Below are 24,408 nucleotides of genomic sequence, written 5' to 3' on the forward strand. Positions count from 1 at the left end.
GTTGATAGTGTTAACATGGAAACCTACCCCGTGACAATCTAAATATTATTGGGGTGCTTACTAATGTTCAGTGAATGGCCACAATTTACCGTGTACTCTAAAAATATGAGGCAGGGACAATCTACTTAACTGTTGCATAGTTTTATTGTAAAAATCTGTATGAACAGCTGACTGGTGTCTCATTTTGGCATCACAAGAGGATAGAAGCAGGCACAATTCCATCTACTTTCCCATCCCTTCCCTTCCTCTGGCCCTTGGTTAGATATGCGAGCTTATCAGAATTGTCTCTTTGGTCCTGGACCCCCTGCGATTTGCATATATTGCATCTAGGATAAACATTGGGCATTGCATTTGTGGTATCTGCTGATGAAAAGTGCTACTATACAAGAACTGTGTATTATTAGGTCTTACCCTCACTCTTTTACAGAAAGGACAAAGTAGAGCCGCCAATCTTGGCTTCTGAGGCGGGGCATACTTTTCAGAGAGAGCATCCCTGCTCCATTAGCAGAGTAAGCAGCGGAGGCAGTTTGAAGAGAGGACTCTGTTTGCTGCAACCAGTTTACACCCCTCCCGCGCAGATCTATCAGCTGGGAGTGGGGCAAGGATCTAAAAGCTTCTGTGGGAGGGGACAAAACCACCTGACCCCTCCACCTGTAAAATGCTCTGCCCTCCCTTCCTAAACAGCTGCCGGGAATAGCCTTTCTCCCCCACCCAGGACAAAGGGGGAGGGCGCACGTGTGCCTATACTCCCCCACCCCAAAAAGACACATTGCCCTGGGGGAGGTGCATATCTCCATCCCTCCATCCGCTAAAGAAAAACTCCAGCTGGGTAGCGAGGAGGGGCATCTGTCACTCCCGGCTCCAAGCAGCAATGACAGGGCCAGCTGTGCGGGGAGGGCCGCCAAGAAGACAAGTTTCCGTACCACAGCATGGCCGCCCCCATCGGGCCGCGGCGTGGGTGCTGTGGGCAGCCGCCGTAAAGCAGCTCCGCCATGCCACTGCACTACTGTCCCTTTCCGTACAACAGTATGGTGGCCTCCAGTCCTCTCCCGCCGCCGCCGGCAGCAAGGAGCCGTAAAGCAGCAGCTCCCGTTGTCCGACGCCTAGTAGCTGGCTGGTCGTCGCGCGCAGTGGCGCGCAGCAGCAGCAGCACCGGTCGGGCCGGTGTGTGAATGGCCGCGGCGCGCGCTGGTGACTGCGGGGCGGCGACGCGCTGCCTCCTGGCGGGGGGAACATGGATCCCAACAGAATCATCCAGGCCCTCAAGGGCACCATCGACCCCAAGCTGCGCATCGCGGCCGAGAACGAGCTCAATCAGGTGAGGGGGAGGGGGGGCGGCGCCCGGGGCCGGCACCGAGACCGAGCGCCAGGCCCTACCGCCGGCGCCTGGTCCCTCTCACTCGCCGAGACGGGGGCGCCCGGGCCAGAGCCCAAGGGCGCGAGGGAGATTCCCGGCGGAGCGGAGCGGGGGGGCAGTCTCCGTTCTGACCTGCGCGCCCCCAGGCTGCCCGGCCCGGCCCGACTCGTCTTCCCTCCCCTCGCGCTGCCCGCCGGTGGTGGCTCCTCGTCTGCGGGGTGTGTGGGGGGGGTTCTTCTCTCCCCCCCCCCCCCAACCACAGCCCAGCCAGAGCGCGTGGGGTGTGTGTGTGTGTGTGTGTGTGTGATGGGCATTTGAAATGCGGGGGGGGGGCGGTAATATTAAAATGTGGCCACCTTCTTTTCCAAAGTCCGTGTTTATTTAAAAAGCAGAAAAACAAACGCATCAGGGCAGGTTTCATGCTTCTTTGAAAAACATCCCATGGGACCACAGCTACAGTCACACACCGCTTGCTGTCTGTTTGGCCGGGTTGGAGCAAATGAATGATTGCCTGGATTCCTGGATCCTGTTCCTGACTCTGCCATTGACTTGTTGCACATGAGTGTTAGGAAGCTTAAAGAAAGTTTTGAAGGTTGTTAGGGTCATCAGGTGAAAGATGTGATCACTGCATGTTACTAGTAATGCATTCAGGACTCTGGTTCAGTTTCAAGATTGCAGGGGTACTTAACAATATTTTTAAAGCATGAATTTTTTTAAAGACAGATGACAAGATGGGGGGGGGGGGGGGTTAAAAAGTGATTCCTAGAATTAAAAGAAATTTGTAATATTTTTGGATGTCTCCTGTTCCTCCAGTGAGTGAGCATTATGGATTTAACTGACATGTATCAGGTTATCTTGTTGTGACATGCTAATGCAAACAGCATTGGCTTTGACACTAATCCCGGAATGAATGGAACAAAAGTGTTACCTGAAGAATGAAAAGTGGAGATAATCATCAGACATTCATTTTGGCCCTTAGAATTCTGAAACATTTCAGTGTTAACGTCTGGAGCAAGGCTTCAAAGTTTGTCTGTCAAACTTTAGTAAACCCTATGACAATATATGGCTGTCCAATGACCTGGAATTACAGATCTTCATATCTCAGAATCCAGATGTTGATTTATATCATATGCCAGCAATTACAATACCGAGAATACACCTCTTTTGGTGACTAAGGGCTTGTCTAAACACAAAAGTTTTACCACCTCATATTGGATTATTATATATAGTTAAAGCAGCACAACTCTTAGTGTGGACAGTTATATTGGTATAAAGTTGCTTATACCATGTGACCCGTACATGCCTCAGGTAGCTCATCTGAAAATGCTAAGGTCAGGGCAGGCTGCTAAAAGGAGAGCAGATTCTCCCAAAACTGGTGGCTGACACTGAAGTTAGATTCACCAGCCAGTCACAAACAATGCTCCTGATTCCCCATACTGGTTATCAAGAAGCCCCCAAAAAGAAATACACAGCCCCCTTTATTGCATTTCAGTCTCTGGCTCCCAATCAGCAACTAAGTCCAGTAAAGAGAAAAGTTATTTAAAAAACTCCACTTTACCAAAATGTTCTGATCCCAAAGTGGTCAGCCACATTACCAGATCAATATTGGTTTGGATCTTACCCAAAATATCACATTGCCAGTCAATCCTTTAGTATCTAAAACTAAAGGTTTATTATAAAAGGAAAGAAACAAATAAGATGTTAAATGATCAAAGCAATCAGATACATCCAAATGATTTTAAAGTCCATATATATCAAGTTCTTAGCAGAATTGTGGCATTTGCAGGCTTGTACGGTTCCTTTGGTGTACGTCTAGTACCTGGATGGGTCTCAGTCCTTTTTTCACAGCTTCAGTTGTAGATGAGTTGATCCAGAGGCAGGAAGCAGGAATGAAGACAACAAGATGGAGATGAGATGAGAGATGGTGCAGCAGCCTTTTATAGTTTCTGCCATGTGGTTTGTTTCAAACACAAGCCCACTGCACATATAAGTGGAAAAGCACTTGGAGTTCCGTGTTCACAGGCATGTCTCCACATGTCCTGATTATTTCTGGGTGTAGCCCCTTCTCCCTGAGCAGTTATGTAGCTGAGGGCCCCTTCGTTGGCCCTCAGTCCGGCTGGACAGTGCTGAGGCTAATCTGTTGGGGGCGTCACCCAGTAGCACAACACAAGTTCTGGGTTTGTCTACACAGCTGCTTATGCCAGCAAAACTTTTGTCGCTCAGGGGTGTGAAAAAAACACCCCACTGAGCGACATAAGTTTTTCCAGCATAAGCATTAGTGTAGCTGCGTTATGTCAGTAGGAGAGAGTTTCTCCCACAGACATAATAAAGACATCTAAACAAGGGGCAGTAACTACGTTGGCAGGCGAGCTCTCCCGCCGACATAGTGCTGTTTACACTAGCGCTTATGCCGGCAAAATTTATGTCGCTCCTCGGCGTGTTTTTTTCACACCCCTGAGCAGCATACATTTTGCCGACATAAGTGCCAGTGTAGACAAGCCCTTAGATGCAGATTATCACTCCTATCCATCCGAGCTATTCCAGTATTGCTGGGTCCACACTAGAGGTAGTACTGGTATGACTATTTCAGTAAAAAAATCACACCCTTAGTTGAAATAGTTTTACTGGTACAAAAACTGTTTGTTGACCAGGCCGAAGGCACTTTTAATGAAACCAGCAACCTTTTTATGTGTGTAATTATTTGATTAAAAAGAAAAGTAAATAAAACTAATAGTTCACACACTGTTTTAAACAGGGTTTTTTCATTTAAGAACATTCTGTTAATCCTCTCTAGAATCTCTTCTTCCTCTTCTGCCTCCCAAAAGCCTTTTTCTGGTGAAGAGATCCTGAGGCATTTCTCTTGCGTCTTATCACCAACCTTCCTTCAATTAGCCAGCAGTGGTTTGTGGAGATTGATGCATGGCACTCCTGACTTCAAGGGCAGAATATGCTGCCTTCCCAGAGATTCCAGGCCCTAGATCTAGAGATAGAAGGATGGAGTTTTGGGACCCAATACATTACAATCTCACAACAACTACTTGACTTGCACACATTTATTTTTCAGAACTTTAACAGATAAATGGGTGTTAACTTGTAAATAGATTACAGTGTTTCTACAGAGGCTTGCTGAATTTTTACATCTGTGGAGAACTGATGAAGAGAATACTTTTTGTCTTGGCACATCCACTTTTGAGATCTCAAATTACTTTACAAACATTAATTAAGCCTCCCTGCACAAAGCAGGTTAGAATCAGACCATTTTACAGATGAATAAACTGAGGACCAGAAAATTAAGTGATTTGGAAAATGTGTTGCAGTAACAGAACTATGAATTGAACCTACAGTAGGAGTCTTGATTCAACTTTAACTGATGAAGAATTGTGCGGCTGAACAGAGAGCTAATGATTTCTCTCCATTATCTCTTTGAATCCAGCCCAGCGGATCACATGTAACACAAATTATATTTGTTTTCGAACTTAGCTAGTGAGTCATTCATGATGCAACTAGCTTTTCTTTATATAAATCTCTGTTTTGATGCTCCTGTCCCATATTCTCAAAAAGAAATCCTTTCTCTGAAATTTTCTGTGTTTGAGGGCTCTTCTGAGCCTTACTGTAAACCAGCCCTCTCAGGATAGTGTCAAGATGAAAATCCTCACCTGGTTTGCTGAAAAACGTGGTGAAAAACAAATAAACTGATCTTTCTGCTCAGAGTTGGCAAAAGTGATGCCAGTTTGGGCATAATGGAGCATATCAGAGACCAATGATCTTGATTCTTTGAGTCCATATCAGTCTCCAGAACCTCTTGCATATTTGTTGTGTTTCTGGCTGTTACTGCTATGGCATCATGTCAGATAGGCAAGTTTATCTTATGGAAATGATAGATCAAGGCTTCGGACCACAAGAAAGAGACCTTACTGTGTATTTCTGAGCAGTGGAATGAGGTACAGTCCAAGAAATGATGTAGTATAGTTGTTTCATTTTTAGTTAAAGTTCTTACCTTTCAGGTAGGAAAGCCATAGAGTTGCCAAATATAAGCTGGCTGGAGAGTATTGGTAAAGACCTTCAGAGAAGGTGAAAGAAAGAGAGCTGCCATCATGCAAACCCTGGGAAAGAGTTGTCTTTTAAATATCAAATGTCTGGAGCTGAGAGGGAAGAGATCATAACTGACTAAGAACTAGAAATGTTTATGAGACTGAAAAGTCACTGAACCATGCAGAGTCCCCTATTCCTCACACAGGAAGACCCCGATTGAATGGTGGCAGTATAATGCTATCAGATTTTCACATTTTTTAATCTGACATGCTTTGCTGAGAAGTTCACTTAGCAGTGTTTCCATTTAGAAGTTCTTCAGATGTGCTGATAATGCAGTGTCTGAACAGTTCCCAGAAAATACACAAAAATGTGAAATGTAATCTGTCTGCACTTAATTTTAATTATATATTGTTCCTACACTAGGTTTTCCGGATTTTAACTTTTCTCTTGTTGTTATAAATTTAGTCCAACAGTTATACTGCATATAACAAAAGCATTTGTCAAATATATGTTAATGTAATTTAAACGATTTACTGATTTAAAATGGAATGTGGTAGCATTTCTGTTAAACTATGAAGTATTTTTCAAGAAATGCTATGTATGAAGCAAATTAATATGCATTTGACTTTTTTAGGGTAAGTTTAAATAATTCAGACATTTCTGCAGAGGTTCCTATTAGTAGTAGTCAGATTTATCTAAGTATTTAATATCCCATAATGTCCAAAAAAGAGCCTTTGACACATCACTAACACCACCCACTTGCCTATATTTACTTAATTTTTATAAATAATTATTTAAGGTGCTGGATTGGGTGATTTTGACAGAAGTGAACTTCCATTTAAACTTCATGGGGAAAGTCTCAGAACCGTATTGTAACTCTCTCAATAAAATAGCCGTCATAATTTTCTTACAAATTTGGCAATGCAATATTTTAATTGTTTTTTTTTTTTTTTTTTAAACCAAAACATTATTTTAATTATGGGTTGTTTTGTATAAATTTCAGTCATACAAGATCATAAATTTTGCTCCCAGTCTACTACAAATCATAGTTTCGGATCAAGTTGAATTTCCAGTACGTCAAGCAGGTGAGTTAAATTCTTGTTTCATTTTCTTTCTGTTGTAAAAAGCCAATAAGATATTAAAAGAAAGTAGTGAGCTATTGTCATGTCATTTAAAATTGATTCGGGTTTGGCCTTTGAATTAAAATAGGTCAGTGAAGGAGCCTTAATAACTAGATGATTCACTTTCCTATGTGGCGGTGAAATCTGGCTATGACATACTTGAAAGCCAAACCCTCCCCCTTACTTTTCTATGTTAGTTTGATTGCCCTACCTTTCTGGGCAAAAACTGGATATATGGGAGGGCATGAGGAGCTCAGATTTTTTGCTAAGAGGTGGAGCCCCCATGAAGAGGGTATTTGAAGGACAGGGGGATCTTACCTGAATGGGTCCATCGCTGTTTTGAATCCTTACCTTCGAGAAATGGAAGTCCTTGTTAACGTAGACGGAGTCAATGCTAGATACTTACAGGCCCTTCCGCAAAAACAGATCTCAAGAAAGTTCACTTAGACAATAAGTTACAGATGTATAGCAAGAAGAGCTTGATAAGGTTTTTCATTCACAGCTCTCTTTTTATCATATGAAAGAGCATTTCCCATAGAAAGTGAAGGGTGGTGGGTTTTTTTCTTCACAAATTCAGTTAAAAAGACCAGTTAATCCCCAGAGTGCATTGGGGCATGCTGACGTATGCTGTTCATCTTTCTGGTCTGTATATTCTAGATAATCCAACGGTGAATAGCATTGTTAGGACCAGGCTAGGGTAAAGGGAGACACTTAATTCAGGATCCATTTTAGTAAAATAGACTCTAATTTGTGAGAACAAAACAAATTCATGTGTGGATCATATTTTAGTATTTTTTTTGGTGGGGAATGGAAGGTGATAAATGGAAAGGCAATACATTTATAACAAATTGCTAAATCAATAGAATGCTAAAATGCTACAGTTGCTACGAGAGCAAGAATTTATACAAAATCACAATCCATGTAGAAAGGAGATGTCCTGGTGTGACCTCGATGTGTTAAGCTATTATATTGGTTGTTTTTGTCCTGTTTTTGTCTCTATACTCTGATCTGTTTGAAAAGCAAGTTTTTTAATTTCTTGAAGTCCACTTGACCCTTGAACATGTTTTGCACATAAACTACAGCATTTGGATAATACTCTTTAATCTGTCAAAATTGAGAAAAATATTCTACTCGAACATGTCTGATTCATGCTTTAAAATCCTAATCAGGAATTAGCTAAAAGGAAAAGTGTGAGAAGATTAACATTCTAAAGGTTTATTAACTTTCTGCTAATGTTATGTCATAGTTTTAGTGTTTCTGAGAGAATTGTTACAAGCATTCTTTAGAAGTAAGTGATATTTTCTGTTAAGGATTACTAGGTACTACTTTTTAATGACCTTTCATGTGAGGTGATAGGGAACATCGCTATAGAATCACAGATAATTTTAATGATGAGATAAGGCTTGGGAAAGTTACAATGGACCTTTTTGCTGGAATAAAAGGTACGCTGTCTGCCAGTTTGATACTTGGCATTTCCACCTAGTAGAAAGTACTGACCATGCATACAGTTATGGTTTATTTTAAGTCAGCCCTGCAAAACTCTACTTACTGAGAGTGAGTAGATTGTTTTAAAGTTGAGTAAAATGTTGTAATTTCCATTCATGATAATTATGGCAAATGACAGATAAGTAGGTTTTGTGCCTAGACTGGTAAATTGTTGAAACAGTTTTTCAAAGCTGGTTGTAATAAAGAATACTGTCCAGTAAGGGCTGGTTGAAATACTCCTATATTGTGTTTAGGACCAAGTATTTGACCCTGCTGTTTCTAGTGATGAAAAGTTTGGGTGTATCGACTAAGCTTTCCCATATACCATAGTCGACTAAGCTCTCTCATCATCAACAACTTATGCTAAACCATCTGTTTTGATCTTGTATTACTTAGTTGTGATACTCTTAGTACCTTTCCCAGACATGAAGAAGAGCTCTGTGTAGCTTGAAAGCTGCTCTCTCTCACCAGAGAAAGTTGGTCCAAAAAAGATATTACCTCACTCACCTTGTCTCTCTGATATTTGCTAAAGGACAGACATTCAGTAGTTCTCAGCCTTCTGCCCTCTTGTTGTTCAGCATCACTTTTTACCATCTTCAGTTATAATCCACATTGAATGGTGGGGACTTTGCTACAGAGCTGAATTTAAGCAATCCTTTCCATGCTGCTATGTTAGGATTTTTTCTATAACTTAGCTGCCATTTACCTGAAGAACATGGTGACACAGTACTGGCCGGATCGGGAACCACCACCAGGAGAAGCAGTATTTCCATTCAACATTCATGAAAACGATCGCCAGCAGATTCGTGATAACATTGTGGAAGGAATTATTCGGTCTCCTGACTTAGTGAGGTACATTATACTGTGCATATGTCAACTAAGGGCCTGATTTTCAGAGGTGCTCAGCACCCACAACTCCCTTTATTTCTCTCTCATTAGATTGGACTGTTTTTAACTTGCAAGTGTCTTCCGTTTGCAATGAGAGAGTTACTACAAAGCGTAGAAATTTTAAAGCAATTCCTGAAACTTGGTTTAGTCACTTTGTTTATTTTACTAAATCAGAGCAGATTGATGCCTGGGGCTGTCCTGGTAATTATCTCAGGCAGCCACTGAACTTCAACTCCAGATAAATATGATTTACATCATAGCCTGAAAATATATTTTTCTGCAAAGTCCTTTACTCAGCTGCTTTCATTACTTTTATACATGTTGGAAGAACTTATTTCCATTAATGTTTTCAGTACCAACGTTTTACAGACCGTAGGAAAGCTAGGATACGTTGCTCTACTTTTGAGGACAGTGGTCTAATTCATAGGGTTGCTACCAGCTATGACTGTTCAGTGGCCTAAGTAAAATGAGTTTGATAGTATGCATCAGGTTTCGAGTGGACAGGTATCTTTGTTTAAATAAACAAAAACAAATCCCCTTCCTTCACAAATGCCAATAGATACTTTTCTGGTGAGACTACCAACAAGGAAGCTAAGGGATTGAATGGCCTCAGTGACTGAATAGTGTTACAGACACTTCGAGTCTCATGTGTGAACTTTGAGACTCTCACATTTGAACCGTGTCTGTTTCACTCATACTTACATCTGAAATCTCACTGAATGGAGCTGGGGATTGGGAGCAGGAGCCCATGTGCTGAGTAACAATGCCACTCAAATATGGTCTGGCCTCCCCTCCATTGTGCCAGCAGGGAAGGGTCTCCACCATTACACCACCCAGATCTGGAGTTGTGTGGGGTGGAGTCAGAGCCTGTTTTGATGGGGAAGCAGCAGCTTCACTAAAAGACTGCCGCCATCAGAAACCCAACTTAATCTTTCAAAATAACTTTTTCTGGGGCTGTGACCCCCTTGTGTTTCTGTGATGTTGCATTAGTATTCAGAAAGCCACATGCATTATAACTTTGCCAACTTGAGATCTCTGGTGCTGGTGATTAGAATATCTATTGAAAGTGGTGATCTCTCCAGACCAAGGTTGTAGCACAGTCTAGCCTTTACTGTTACTGTTTTTAATGGCTAAATAGAGGCCTACAGTTTCCCATGCCATCATTCCAGAACCACTGTTACAACTAAGTTTATCTGAAAAGCACAAAAAAGTTCAGGCCCCTTTTAACGGGTGAAATGTTCAAATATTTTAATGTTGACCAAAATAATCATGTCTGAAAACTGGTTGTTTAAAACCTTATAGGAAGCAATCTCCTAGGGAAATGCTTTTAACTTGCATAAAGTAGAGATGTTCTGTCAGTGGCGAGTAGAAATTTGGTGATTTGCTAGAAGGGTAAAAAGAACCAAGGCCAAACAAACTTTATTATAACTAGAGCAGTGCTGTGGAGGTTGTCACCTTCTGCTTGCCAGAGCAATGGTGGGAGGCTGCAGATACAGAAAGATGGCAATGTGAAGCACGAACTGCAAAGGGATGAGAGGGAGGGGGAAATTGAAGCAAGGCTAAAATGATTGAGAGACCTTTATTGAATAAGGTTGACATCCCTCCATTGACTGACTGTATGGAGAACTGCAGAGAGGAAACATAATAGAAAAGTAGGAAAAGAGAAAATATTTTTGCAGACTTTTTTCAATCCTTGGCAGAGCCAAGCGCATTGTTTGTTAGATGGGAAATCATAGGGAAATCATAATTTGGGGAGGAAACTTCAGGCTGGATCACACACAAGACAGTTTCATGTTATAAAAATTTGCAAGCTTACATTTTTGTTGCTGCTTTTAACTTCATGAATACTTAAACAACACAAAACCTACAGATTAATTTTCAAGGGGTAGTGCTAGTAGGTTTCATAAACAAATTGTGTATATGTAACACTTTGGTAGATGTGGAGAGTGAGGAGGATGGGAGAAAAAGCAGCTAAAAAGCCTGGAGTTGAATAAACAGTGAGTTCCGTTAACACTAACTTCGAACATTTTTTTGTTCTTCCTTTCTTATCTCCTGACCCTCTCTCCCAAACTCTTCCAGTGTTCTCAAAGTATGTATAACCCAGTACATTGTATTTATTAAATAATGAGAGTTCAGTAACAGGCCTTCAATATAAACTGTTCTCTGTTAACATATTTAACTTCTTATAACATATTGCTTTTTCCTCCTCTTTTAGGGCCCAGTTGACAATGTGCCTCCGTGCTATCATTAAGCATGACTTTCCTGGCCATTGGACAGCAGTAGTAGACAAGATAGGCTATTACTTGCAGTCTCAGAACAGTGGGAGCTGGCTTGGCAGCTTGCTATGTTTGTATCAGCTGGTGAAAACTTATGAGTAAGTGGATTTCCATCAGTAGAATAGAAAATGTTCAGTGTTGTTATCTCAGCTGATTTCTTTACTTGGAATGTAAGAGCCTGAAAGAGTTGACGATTCTGTAGGGAATTCAGGTGAAGGATGGGAATTTCTGATTGCCAGATGCTTTCTTTCTTGCATGTAAATGAGAACTATTTATCATATCTATATTGACAGCAAATTGAGAGCAGAAAATACAGCAGCAATCAGAATTTTAGGGTATGTCAATGCTGAAAAGAAAAACCCACGATGCTGAGTCTCAGAGCCTGGGTCAATTGGCTTGGGCTGCAGGGCTAAAGTAGCCATGTAGATTTTTCCCACTCAGGCTCTGAATCCCAGTGGGGACGCAAAAGGTTTCATAGCTCAGGCTCAAGCCTGAACTATATCTGCACTGCTATTTTTAGCCCCCTGAGCCCCAGTCAGTTGACCCAGGCTCTGAGCCTTGTTACTATGGGTTTTTCTTTGCAGTGTAGTTAAATCCTTAGTGATTTTTTTTTCAATCCAGCTTTTTTTCTTGAGGTTCTTCCTTGGATATTTTACATGAGTAGAACTATTTGTGAATAATTATATTAAAGGTATGTAACAACTTTGTTCTGAGGATCCCAAAATACTTTATGCATCACACACAGAAATCATGGTAGGGCCCACAACATATCCAAACACAGGAAAACATCGTCTCTATTCCAAAGCGTGTACGGTCTAATCAGACAAGCAATATATGAAGAGCAGGGGAGAGGGATTCTTTCAACTCTCTGTTGTGTCATTGAATGCAGTCTACTTGGGTCAAAAATTATAGCCAGGTAACTAATTGTTACACAATAGTGTGGTGGTGAGAGAAGGAAACTGAGTCACTACCACAATCTGTATATTAACATGAAATGCCAGGGATATTTGGGGCCAGCCAGAACTTACCTGACATTGGATTGCAAAGTACAGTAAATACATTTTGAACCTGTTTCATAAGGCAGGACCTGAAACATTTCTTTTTTCTTTTTTTAAGCTGGATAACTCATTCATTTGTACAACTTGCCTTCCCTTAGACTGAGCTCATGGAAGTGCTGGATGGGGGGAGGAAGAGGAAGTATGAAAAGAGAATCTGGGAGTAATATCAATACACATAACATCCAGTGCCTAACAATCTGTCACCATGTGGGCCTATGCCAAGATAAAGTCTTAAAATCTTTTGTCCCCATTTCTTATGTAGGGATGTTTATGATCAACCCATGCTCTTTCATGTAGAGGAGTCTCTTGCAGTGGAGCCATGTTTGTCTAAGTTGGCCTGTCCTTTCTTGTTTCTAAAAGAGCTGGGTTGTGTAAAATAGGAGAACTTGCGGGTGGGTAGGCAAAATAGCTTTGGATTGTAAGATTGCTCAACTGATCTGTCAGCCACAAGTCTTAGTGAGCAGTAATAGCCTTGCTCAGTATGGAATCCATGAGGACTTAGAAAGTGGTGAAGTGTAAAGTTAAGTCTAAAACTGAAACTACCTGGGAGGAGAAAGAATACTCCGTTTTCCTTGACATCCAACCTTTGTAACTATTCAGGGCCCTGGCTGTGTAAGCCACACAGATAGCAATTTGCACAGATGTACCGTGACACTTAAAATTTCTCTGGAGTTGATGCCTTTTTACAGTGTTTTCAGGCCCCTGCCTAGAACTGAGAGAGTGATTAATTCTTGGCCACTGCCAAAATGTGGAAGTCTGCATTGGAGGCTGAAGAACCACATCATACTTATTCTTCGAGAAGGGGTACACCCATCTGATGGGCCTTAGTTATTGTAGTGCCTTTGTAGACATTTGGAAAAACAGCTATAATTCACTGGATAACAGGATAAACTTATTTTTAGCTGCTCTTCCAAGGAAAAAGCTGGATCGTGAATATATCATCTGCTTGGTGTGTTGTGTTGTTATCCAACTCTCTATGTACCCTGGTCCTGAAATGCCAAACACTCGCTACTCCCTCTGAAATCATCTGGAGCCACAGGCATGTGGCGTCACTGAAAATTAGTTTCACTCTTTATAAAATTCTTTGACCAGTTATTTACATTTATAAATATAAAATATAAATATAAATTTTAAAAAAGAACCCAAAAGCCTAGCCAACCAAAGGCGCTTTCGCTCCTTGTTGAAAGCTATTCACTTATTTATTGAGCACCAGCAGTGAGCTTGGCACTACAGGATCATATAAAAAGTCATAGTTTCTGTTCCAGTAAGCTTACAATCTAGTCGCAAGAAAAATATTATTTGTATTATTGTAGCAACCAGGAACCCTAGTCAAAAGGCAGGACTCCATTGTGCTAGTTGCTGTACAAACAGCTATCATAAAGGTGTTCCGTATCCCAAGGAGCTTACCATCTAAGTAAGATTAGTCCTCCCAGTAGTGGCATTAATGTTTACTTAGCTATAACGTTGACATTTTTCCATCTGCTGGTAGAAGGGTTTGCATGCACTGTGTGGGCTGTCAGATGAGGCTGGAGGAGGGGAGAAATGAATAAACACTGCGCTCATAAATGTCAGGGTTGTTTTTTTTTTTTTTTTTAAAGGTAGAATAATTGGAATTTGGGGAGGAAATAGGCATTAGAATTGGAACACTCAGACCCTTGATATCTATGTTTATCCTCTTCTGCAGGTACAAGAAAGCAGAAGAGCGAGATCCTCTCATAGCAGCAATGCAAATATTCTTGCCGCGGATTCAGCAGCAGATGATCCAGCTTCTTCCTGATAACTCCCATTACTCTGTACTGCTTCAGAAACAGATCTTAAAAATCTTCTATGCACTTGTGCAGGTAGGCTTCTCTGCACAGAGAGTGATCTGAAATTGTAGATTGCTGGGGACAATAACCCACTTATACATACACATCCCCCTTTTCAAAAGCCAGCTAGCTAAAGTACTGCTGAGTCTATACATGTAGATAATTAACCAGCTAGCAATTCAGAACAATAAAATGCATTGCACTTACCTAAAATGCTATTCCACCATGCTCAGAGCTCCCCAAAAGCTTTAGCACATACAGTCTTTACAACGTGCCCTAAAGGTTAATTGATTCAAGCCATTGTGGATAAAGGGGAAGGAGCAAGTCACAGGGCTTGTCTAGACAAATAGTTAGTGAATAGCAAACTGGAGTGTAAATCTGCCTCTCACTAGCCTGCCACATGCTAACTGGCTATGTGGACCCTGCTGCCACGCACTAAGTTTTTCGTCCAGATGTGTGTTGCACATGTCCATTCCACTCTTGGTGTCTGTGTGCCCAGCATACAGCCTTCAGAAAATTTTCCCCTTAGAGGTATCTGTCCAGGCAGCTCGAGCACTCTCTGCTGTTGCACGACATCATGCAGTTATAAAGGGCAGAGGGTGTTAGAGCCACCCTCCCTCATTTCCTTCTTAGCACCCATGATAGTCGTTGGAGCTGTTTTCTATTGATTTGGCAACATCTGTCAGCCTTTGTGTAGCTGTAAATAGTTTTAGAAGTTTTCAGTAGTTTAAAATAAATGTGTTGCTGTTTCCCATTTGGGGTGCTGTGGCCGGTTCGGGAGTATGTCCCTGTCACAAGGCTTCAAGGTCTGTGCTTTCTGCACAAAATCCATACTCTTCAGCGATCTGCATGACTCTTGTCTTCAGTGCCTGGGCAAGACTCACTTAAAGGACTGGTGCCAATTTTTTGTGGATTTCAAGCTCAGGACAAAGGAGAACAGGGAAGCTAGGATGAAGTTCCTGCTAGTGCAAGAGGCACTAAGATCACCCTCAAATCACCCTCAGCTATCCCAGTCTGAATTGATACCGAGTGCTGCAGCTTCAGAAGCATGCCTTTGAGACTGTCCAAGTCCTGGCAATGGTCTCTCTCTCTGGTGCCCAGGAAGAGGCATAAGCCTTCCAAAGAGGCATCAAGTTGAGGAAGATCTCCACCCTCCAAGCCAGCTAAGCAGGGGGTAAAGAAGTCAAGCAGAGTGAATTCCAGTTGAAAGTACTCCTCCTCCAAGTATGTGGCAGTAACGGCTCCCCTTGACTTCAGTGGCATCGCAGCGGTCAGAGATGCTCTTGGTGTTGGCTATGCCAGAGGGGTTTGCTGCAGTAAGAGACCTAAGTCTGTTGGTATCGTTGTGTCTCCAGTGATACAGGAAATAGCTCTCCCGTGACATCAGATAGCCTGAAACTGACTCTTGTGGTGTGTCATTCGGTACTGCACCTCTCTTTTGCTTACAAATCAGCCTACCTCCTGGTACGGTTGGTGGGGAAGCTGGCAATGATGGCATCTCTTCAGTAGTTGGGATCTCTGCACTGTTCTCTGGTGCAGACAGGATCGGCCCTTCCATGGTTGGCAGAAGGAGAGTTCTCCTCTTTGGATTCTGAAGCTGGATCATATGTCTTGCCTTCTCACCCCTAAACGCTACCACCACCCATGGTTCCTTTGGGATCCTGCCTCAGGACTTGCAGTGGGAATGTGTCCAGGAGGCCCTTGGGGCCCAGCCCCCTATCAGCTGTCTTTTTGGAACCTCTGGGGGTCTTCTCCAGCCTTCAGGTCATCCCCATACCCTTCCTATTCGTTGTCTTCATCCAGACGATGTGAATTGTGGCACTGAGTTGAACCTTTTCCTGTGTCCGATATTGGGCCCGATACCAAACAGCCAGAAAAGACTCCTGAAGTGCCTACAGAACAACCTGCAGAAGAAGTTCAGCTGTATCCTGAGTTGACTTCATCCTCGTCCTCTCTGAATGAGGTGGCTTCCTCTGGGACAACATCATCACCTCCTGAAGAGTATAAGGCATATGAGAAGTTACTAAAGATGGTGGCTTTGGACCTGGACATTCAGGTCAAGGAGTTCAGGAAGCCCCTCAATGATATTTGTCTATAGCAGGTCCATGTTGAGTGGCTCTGCCAATCAATGAGGATATTTTGGAGCCTAAAAAGTCCCTGTTACAGACCCCCATCATCATTGCCTCCTGCATCAAAGCATGCAGAGTGCAAATATTATGTGCCCTCCTAGGGATTTGACTCCCATCCTCCTTCAGGGTTGCTAGTGGTTGCAGCCACTAATGATGGAATGCCAGGGTCCTCAAGCTGCCATCACCGAATTCAAAGATGCAAAGAAACTGGATTGGTGTGGTAGAAAACCCTGTTTGACTGGGGGAGGGGAGGGGGTTGTTGCAGCTTAGAATTGCCAACCAACAGGACCTGTTGGGACATCTCAGGTTTTAGTTCCACAAGTCAAGGGGAAGGGCCTACCAGTTCTCACAGACAACACAGTGGCAATGTTTTACCTCAGTAGACAGGGAAGGAGCCCATTCTTTTTTACTCTGCCAAGAGACAGCTTGACTTTGGGAGTTCTGCATTGCCAACTTGGGAGACCTCAAAGCATTTTACCTTCCACAGGTGTAGAATGATCTTGCAGAGCACCTCAGCAGATCATTTGAGTCACCACAAGTGGTTTCTTCACCGGGATGTGGCCAGACACATCTTCCAATGCTGGGGATCTCCCCAAGTGGACCAGTTCACCACAAGAACTAAGAAAATGTCAGCAATTCTGTTCCCTGCAAAGTGACAGCCAAGGTTCCCTGATGGACATGTTTTTGCTTCCCTGGTCAAGCAGGCTACTCTATGGTTTCCTGCCAATACTGCTTATTCACACAGTGTTGCTGAAAATCAGATGGGACCAGGTCAGAGTCATTCTCTTAACTCCAGTGTGGGCCTGCCAACGCTGGTTCTCTGCTCTCCTGGATCTGTCAATGAATCCTCGGATTTCCATTGGACTTTGACCTAATTTCCCCAAGATGATGGTAGACTGCTCCACCTGAACCTACAAGCTCTTCATTTAACTCTATGGATGCCATGGTTAGAGGATAAAGAAGAGTCTTGTTTGGAAAAGGTATAGAATGCCTTGCTAAACAGTTGAAAGCAATCTACTATGTCTACTTAATTTTCTAAGTGGAGGTGTTTTTCCATTGGTCATACCATTTCGGGATTTCACCTTCCTGTTCCACAATCCAGCACATTCTAGAATACCTATTGTACTTGAAACACAGATGGTTGGCTGTTAGCTGCTAGGTGCACCTTGATTGACCTATTTCTGTGTTCCAACCTAAGATGGATAATCAGTCTTTTTTTCCTAATATGTCAGTGAGGTTTCTCAAAGGCCTGGACAAGCTGTATCCTCAGGTGCATCATCCTATTCCCCATGGGACCTGAACTTAATGTTATCAAGGCTTATGGGTCCTCTGTTTGAGCCTTTGGCTACTTGTTGTCTACTAAATCTATCAATGAAGGTGGCATTTTTGATCGCCATCACCTCTGCTAGAAGAGTAGGAGGGCTGTGTGTGCTAATGTCTGGGGCTCCCTATACAATCTTCTTTAAGGGCAGGGTTTACCTTCATCATCTCTGAGGTTTGTCCCAAAGGTGGTGTCCATGCTCCTTGTCAACCAGCCAGTTTACTTACTACTGTTCTGCCAAAAGCCACATTTGAACAGGGAAGAGGAACATTTGCACACCCTACACCTCAGAAGAACACTGGTGTTCTACCTTGATAGATCTATCCTCTCAACTGTTCATGGAGATAGTGGACAAAATGAAAAATCAATCCCTACTCAAAGAACTTCTTCTCGGATAGCCTCATGTAACAACGTGCTATGATCTGGCTAATATCACACCACCAAATAGGATCACAGCTCATTTGACCTTGACAGCTTTTCTGGTGAATGTTCTGATTCTGGACATTTGTAGAGCAGCAACCTGGCTCTCGGTGCGCGTTTGTTTCCCATTATGCCATTAATCAGGACTCGAGACAATGCTAGAGTTGGATGGGTTGTCCTCCAGTACTTATTAAGATAAACTGTGATCCCACCTCCTCTTTCATGGTGGAATGCACATGTCCAATCCCTTGGCAAAGAAAGAACGGTTACTAATCTGTTCCATAACTCTTGTTCTTTTGAGATGCGTTGCACATATCCATTCCATGACCCGTCGTCCTACCACTCAGTATCAGAATTCTGTCAAGAAGCAACTGAAGGGGGCAGGAGTAATCTGCGCTTTTATATCTGCATGAAATGTCATGCACAGCAGAGGGCACTCGAACCACCCAGATGGATACTGCTGCGGGAAAGTTTCCAGTGGCCATGCTTTGGGTTCACAGACACTAAGAGAGGAATGGACATGTGTAACTCTTCTCGAAGAACTACAGTTACGGAACAGGTTATTAACCATTAGTTTTCGTAATGTGCTTTTCTGTTTGTGATGGGTTATTGGATGTCATCATTTTAGGCCTCATCAGGACAATGGGTGGTGCTGACGTGGAAATATGTTATAAGCTTGGTGAAACCTGGCTATGGGTTCAGTTAAAATCTCATTGAAATTGATGTGTGCGCACGCCCTTCACTTAAGATAGTTGAGAGACAGTTAAGGGGCCATGTCTAAAACAAAGCCTAATAGAGCCTGCCCAAGATTTTTGGATTTTGCTGAGTATTGTTTTGGGTAGGAGAGGTGGGGGGTCTGTGTGTGCGTGAGTGAGAGAGAGAGGTTTTTGGGTCAGGGGTGTAGGTGCTCTGAGCAAAAGAGGCTGTTTCCTGCTATTTGATTCCTTTTGCATTCAGAAACACAGGACTTCGTACATTCTTTGTAAATAAACAAAACTGCATCAAAGAGGAAATACCAGGCTATCACCAAATTCTCCTGCTAACTGGAACAACCTACTATATCCCAAATTTTTGGCTAGCCACTTGGCTGAAAAGGCTTAATGCTCAAAGTGCACTAGAGAATTTTTACTGCATGGCAGCAGGCTCCATGTAGCCGTTATTGTGCAGCAGGCTAGTGAGAGGTAGATTTTTTTTTTTCACCCCAAATTGCTGAGCATAAACAGTTCATCTGGCCAAACCCATAGTCAAGAGGCTCTCACAGAGAATGTCTTGTCCTCAACCCTTGCTTATCTACGAAGGAGGATCTAACTTGAGTGCCTCAGCTGATTGCAGCAAAACAACACACTTATCTTGGAAATGTCAGTTAAGAGACATGATCCCTGCCACTTCCTCCAGTTGCTTTCTCCAGCATACCATCACCCATAGTTTTGTCTGGATGGAGCCATAAATAGCTTGCAAGTTGCTCTCATTTATGTGCCAGTCTCAGATATTGTTTGAGGCACTTGACTGCATCTTCCAGCTCATAAAACAGAGAGAGAAAACCAGGTTTCCTCCATGTATTGAAAATACTGCATGTTAATTGGTAGGCAGCTTATCTTACATTTCTCACTCCGTTCACTGCTACTTTAGAATCAATAGTATTTTAGCTTGATTAACCACTTATCTTTTAATTAGTTTATTTTATTGGCTTGATATGTTTTCCCTTACATTTTTTTCAGTCAGCATTGGAGGTGTAAATTTGCAAGTTTGCACCACAATAAATAAATTTGTTTAAAGACAAGCTACGGTTTCCTAGAGAAGTTTAAATAATGTAGAAATGCCTTATGTTCCTTTGAAGAAAATTAACTTAATTCATCTTTATGTTTTCTTCTTCCCTGTTTCAGTATGCGTTGCCACTTCAACTGGTGAATAACCAGACCATGACTCAATGGATGGAGATTTTCCGTACTATCGTCGATAGAAATGTGCCTGCTGTAAGGTTTACTTTACTAGAGGGAGACTGACATTGATTTCTTTAGGGTGGGAGAATGGAGATGGTCCACGTAGAGAGATTATTGAATTAATCTCTAAAGATGCCATCTCGCCAGGAGTCTCACTCTTAGGGCTGGTATCTCTGATACAAGTCATACAGGCAACTTGTGTAGTGCTTAAGATTTTTGACTGTTTGAGCTAGCTGTACAATATATACTCCAACTTCGGGTACTTCAGAGACTCCCAAACATTTTAACCCTTTTGTTTCAGAAACAGGAAGCAGAAGCTCACCACAAACATATAGACATGTAATGTCCTCTCCATGAACATATAGTAAACACACACAACCTGTATCTATTCCTCCACTCCATCCTTTTTCCTCATAAAAGACAAATAACTCCAAAGGAACGGAGGGCGGGTTTAAAAACAATGCCAACAGGATGAACCCATATAATTTAGACTCTCAAATTCTGAAAGAAGATGGGTGAGTAAAAATAAGCTATCTAAAATAAGTTCAGAGAAGCAGAATTGTTAGGTATGTAATCCTGCCTTCTGTAAAAATACCTTCTGCACAAAATTCTCATTCCTGGAGATTAAGTAACACAAAGAACGCCCGAGGGGAAAATAACACCAAGAAACCCTGAAACAGGTATGAAATAAGGCAAATACGAGCAAGGAATCAGGAATGGTTAAGAAATTTGAGACACTCACATTAGGGACATCCTGAGGAAACACATTCCCACAAAGGGTTTGGGCTCTCATGTCTTGGAAGCAGAATCATAGCTCTGTGAGATTGAGGCTGGAAACCTGCCAAGAGACTGAATAGAAGCAATAGTTTAGTGTGTGGCCATTTTGTCAATATACCTATATACATAACTGAGTAACCTGAGCCAAGCAGTGATAGGTAATTCTGGAATTAGATTGTATTTCAATGCATACACATATGGATGCACCGTTAGGGGTGCTTGTACAACCTTAACTTTGGCATTTCCTAACTTCTGATTGCTTCCATCCACAATCTTATTCTCTTAATATCTTTTGTATGAATATATGTACATGTAATTATCTTATATTCTATATAATGTGAGAGTTCAAACATAAATACAGTAAATGCAACTTTTTCATTTTCAACATAATAGTACATTTAACAATGGCATCCTACAAAAAAAATCTGATATATTATTCCTGTAGCTAACACAATCACTATTAATAAAATCGAAACTTTACTGCATGGATGTGAATTTTTATTAATCCATTCAGTCTTTAAATTTAATTTTTGTATACTTTGGCTGATTTTATTTATTTATTTGTAGGAGACGTTACAGATTGATGAAGATGATAGGCCAGAGCTGGTGTGGTGGAAATGTAAGAAGTGGGCATTGCATATCGTAGCTCGTCTTTTTGAACGGTAATACAGTGATGTAAAAACTGATGTGTCATAAAAATGTTAATTTTTACTTCGGTTTCTCTCTTGTGGATATTGTTATGAAGAATATATATCCTATATTCATACTGCACAGGCACTGTACATTTATGATGTATGTATGTGCAGGTATTCTGAGAGAGAATATACTAGTGGTAAAAGCAGGAGACAGGGAATCCAGATTTCTGGATTCTGATCTTGACTGTCATTCATATGATTATGTGACCACCTCGGACAAATAATGGAATGTCTCTGTTTCTCAGTATGCCCATCTTTGAAACTGAGCTTAATACTTACCTCACCGGAGCATTGCAATCTTAATTGTTTGTGAACTGCTTAGATGAAAACCACTGTAGAAACGTAAATGATTTATTTCTAGTTCTTGTTTGACTCTTCCTAGGAACTTTTAAGAACAATTTTTTTGCCTTGTCTTTTGCCTGGTGGAATGATGACCAAGGTTTTATTTTTCAGAAGTTTTTCTTCACATTCAGCATATAACTTGCAGATTTTTTTAATAATTAGTGACATTTTTAGGATGACTTAGACTTGAAAAAAGAGATTCCTAGATATATATTTACATGGATATTAGCATCTTTAATCCTGAAGATTCTCGAACATTTTACAGACTATTGCATACAATTTTTCACGCAACACAAGGAAAGACAGGAAAATCTCTGGCCAAGGACTCCAGGGGAAAAATATGCCATAGCATCTTTGTCCAGTAGATCAGACAATACCTCTAATTTAAGGTTTTATCCAAAAAACTGATTGACAATAATTTACCTGGCCCTCAATTTTGATTTGGAAAGATAAAGCTCTAAGCCGACCCTGCTGGGATTTGAACTTTTAGTTCCAAGGAAGTAGGATGTTCAAAACTGATTTTTTTTTTTTTTTAAACTATTAAGACATCTGCTCTGGGTAACGTGGTGATTAATGTTTACCAAAATTAAGGTAGTTCCATAAAATCCTGAAAGACGTTTTGAAACTAGAAACTCAAGAGTTAGGGTTCTTTGTGGAAGCCTAACCTTTCCTATCCCTGTCCACCATCTTTCTTTTATCAGGGTTAGTTAAAATCATGAATATTAGAGCACTTAGAAACTTTTCACATCAACTAAACATTTAAAATAGAATATATTTTAAAAATGTGATGGCTCTTGTTTCTCCTCCTTGAGAAATGAACAGACATTTTGATCTGCATGCTATTATTTTAAACTTCTATTTCCATTAGATTATTTCATCTGACACTCTGTAAGCATAACACTATTGTTACCCTATTTAGTTAAGGGTGTGGTGACATTTTTGAGGAACCTTGGGTTGGCCGGGGCTGAGATTGCTTTGAGGGGGGTGCCCAAAGAGGTGGTGTGAGCCAGTGCTTTGCCATCAGAATCTTTCATGAATACAACTAATAGTTTGTTACAGTAAGTCAAAGTCATGCTCTGAATATGGCAAAAGGCAAAATTCACAAATTTATAAGTTTTTTTTAATTTAAAAAACTCATAGGTTGCATTGTTTTAAGCAAAATATGCTTTTCCAATAAAACTGTTAAAAACCATGTAACTGATTAAAACTGCTGTTTTACTGCCTATTAGTACAATCCTAAATGAGGATCTGTCATCATGTGACAAACCGGTATTTTTAATTTGAATTCCTGCTCTCCTAGGCTCCAGTACAGTCAGGTTTTACTTGCTAGTTCTCAATGCTACCAGCAAAATTCATTCAACTTTTCACCACTGTATCCACCTGCCCACACTTAAATTCTGAAATATCAAAGCACTGATATTTAAAAAAAAAGAAACACCATGGAATTCATATGTCCCCTGACAAAAACGCAACTTTAGTTATTGGCTACAACATTGTGCTTTGTACATAGGTAAGAAAAAAAGGGGACATGGATCATAATGTGGAATATAATGACCTAGAATGATGTTTGTGGAAAGAGAGTACTTGGTGCATATATGTCTGGTGAAAGAGAAGTTTGGCTTTGATGGCTTTTGTATGTTTGCAAGCTTAATCAAGGACCATGTTCTCCTGGTAAACAGAAAACTTGGCTTCAAAAGTGTAAATACCTGTTTCCTCTTTTTGTTTCAAGGTATGGAAGTCCTGGAAATGTAACAAAAGAATATTTTGAATTTTCAGAGTTCTTCTTAAAAACCTATGCTGTGGGAATCCAACAGGTAAAGATGATGTTTCTTGTTTCTCACTTAGGATAACTTCTGTGGAACAACCATGTTATCGTCCTGTAGCGTCTTCATATAAGACATAGGAATCCATTCAGACCTTTTAAAGAAACAACAAAGAACTGGTCAAATACACATCATAATCAATGAGAAATGGCTTGGAACTTCTGTTAGTAATGATATTTCCATCTTGGGAAAAATAATCCAAATTGCAGTGATCCAAAAGGAGAGAGAAATCAGAAAATTGGCAATGTTGCACCAAAAAAAACCAAAAAAAAAACCAAACCAAAGGTGATAGGCAGGAGATGCCAGTAAAAAGACTGATGTTATTTGGGGCTGGTTACATAGAGACATCACAGCAAAGAAGGTCTTGTTTCCAGGTCACGCTTCCTATGTGGTTCTGCTGCAACTAACCCTGGAATACCGAGATTCTGTTCTGGATGTGTCATACCAGAAAGACATAGCTAGATTGGAGGCTTCCATGCTTCCAGCTCACCTTCAGCCCTCCAGGCAAAAGTACAGGGAGTTCACAGCCTGGGAGCTTCAGCTCACAGCTCCTCAGCAACCTGACCTTCTAGGGGTCTGCATCTTCAGTGCTACTTGCCAGGCAGACTGCCTCGGGAGCCAGGACTGCCTTTCCTTTCATAGAGAACTTCAAAAGATTTAGTCTAAATCAGAAGGAAACCAAATAGTCAAATCTCTGTGAAACATAATTGCCTTTCTCTGCACAAAAAAGGTTGAGATGAAATATGCGTAATCTTGGCTAGCGAGAGGGCATGATAATTCTATGTAAATTTGAAAGGGCTAAACATCAAAGAAGATAAATTATTTCAGAGGTACAAGTGGCACAATTAGAAATAATGGATGAAACTGAAAGAGAAAGTGTCCTATCACTTTAAATACTTAAAACTTAGACTCAATAAAAGACTAGGAAAAGTACCT

At 41.4% G+C, this 24,408-nt stretch overlaps 1 protein-coding gene across 1 annotated transcript in view; it reads left to right on the forward strand.

Moving 5' to 3' along the window:
• Nucleotides 1-1,113: 1,113 nt before the first annotated feature.
• The window catches only part of IPO8 (importin 8), a 55,249-nt gene continuing 31,954 nt past the window's right edge, over nucleotides 1,114-24,408 (forward strand). The window contains exons 1-8 of the mRNA XM_067536258.1: nucleotides 1,114-1,318; nucleotides 6,393-6,474; nucleotides 8,691-8,847; nucleotides 11,099-11,257; nucleotides 13,902-14,058; nucleotides 19,779-19,868; nucleotides 21,180-21,274; nucleotides 23,379-23,463. Of these exons, the coding sequence (XP_067392359.1) occupies nucleotides 1,235-1,318; nucleotides 6,393-6,474; nucleotides 8,691-8,847; nucleotides 11,099-11,257; nucleotides 13,902-14,058; nucleotides 19,779-19,868; nucleotides 21,180-21,274; nucleotides 23,379-23,463 (909 nt within the window). The 5' untranslated portion in view covers nucleotides 1,114-1,234. The remainder of the gene's footprint in view (nucleotides 1,319-6,392; nucleotides 6,475-8,690; nucleotides 8,848-11,098; nucleotides 11,258-13,901; nucleotides 14,059-19,778; nucleotides 19,869-21,179; nucleotides 21,275-23,378; nucleotides 23,464-24,408) is intronic.

Source organism: Emydura macquarii, unplaced genomic scaffold, assembly GCF_026122565.2.
Source record: "Emydura macquarii macquarii isolate MOO-44397 ecotype Brisbane River unplaced genomic scaffold, CSIRO-AGI_Emac_v2 contig_3530, whole genome shotgun sequence".
In the NCBI taxonomy this organism is placed as follows: Eukaryota; Metazoa; Chordata; order Testudines; family Chelidae; genus Emydura; species Emydura macquarii.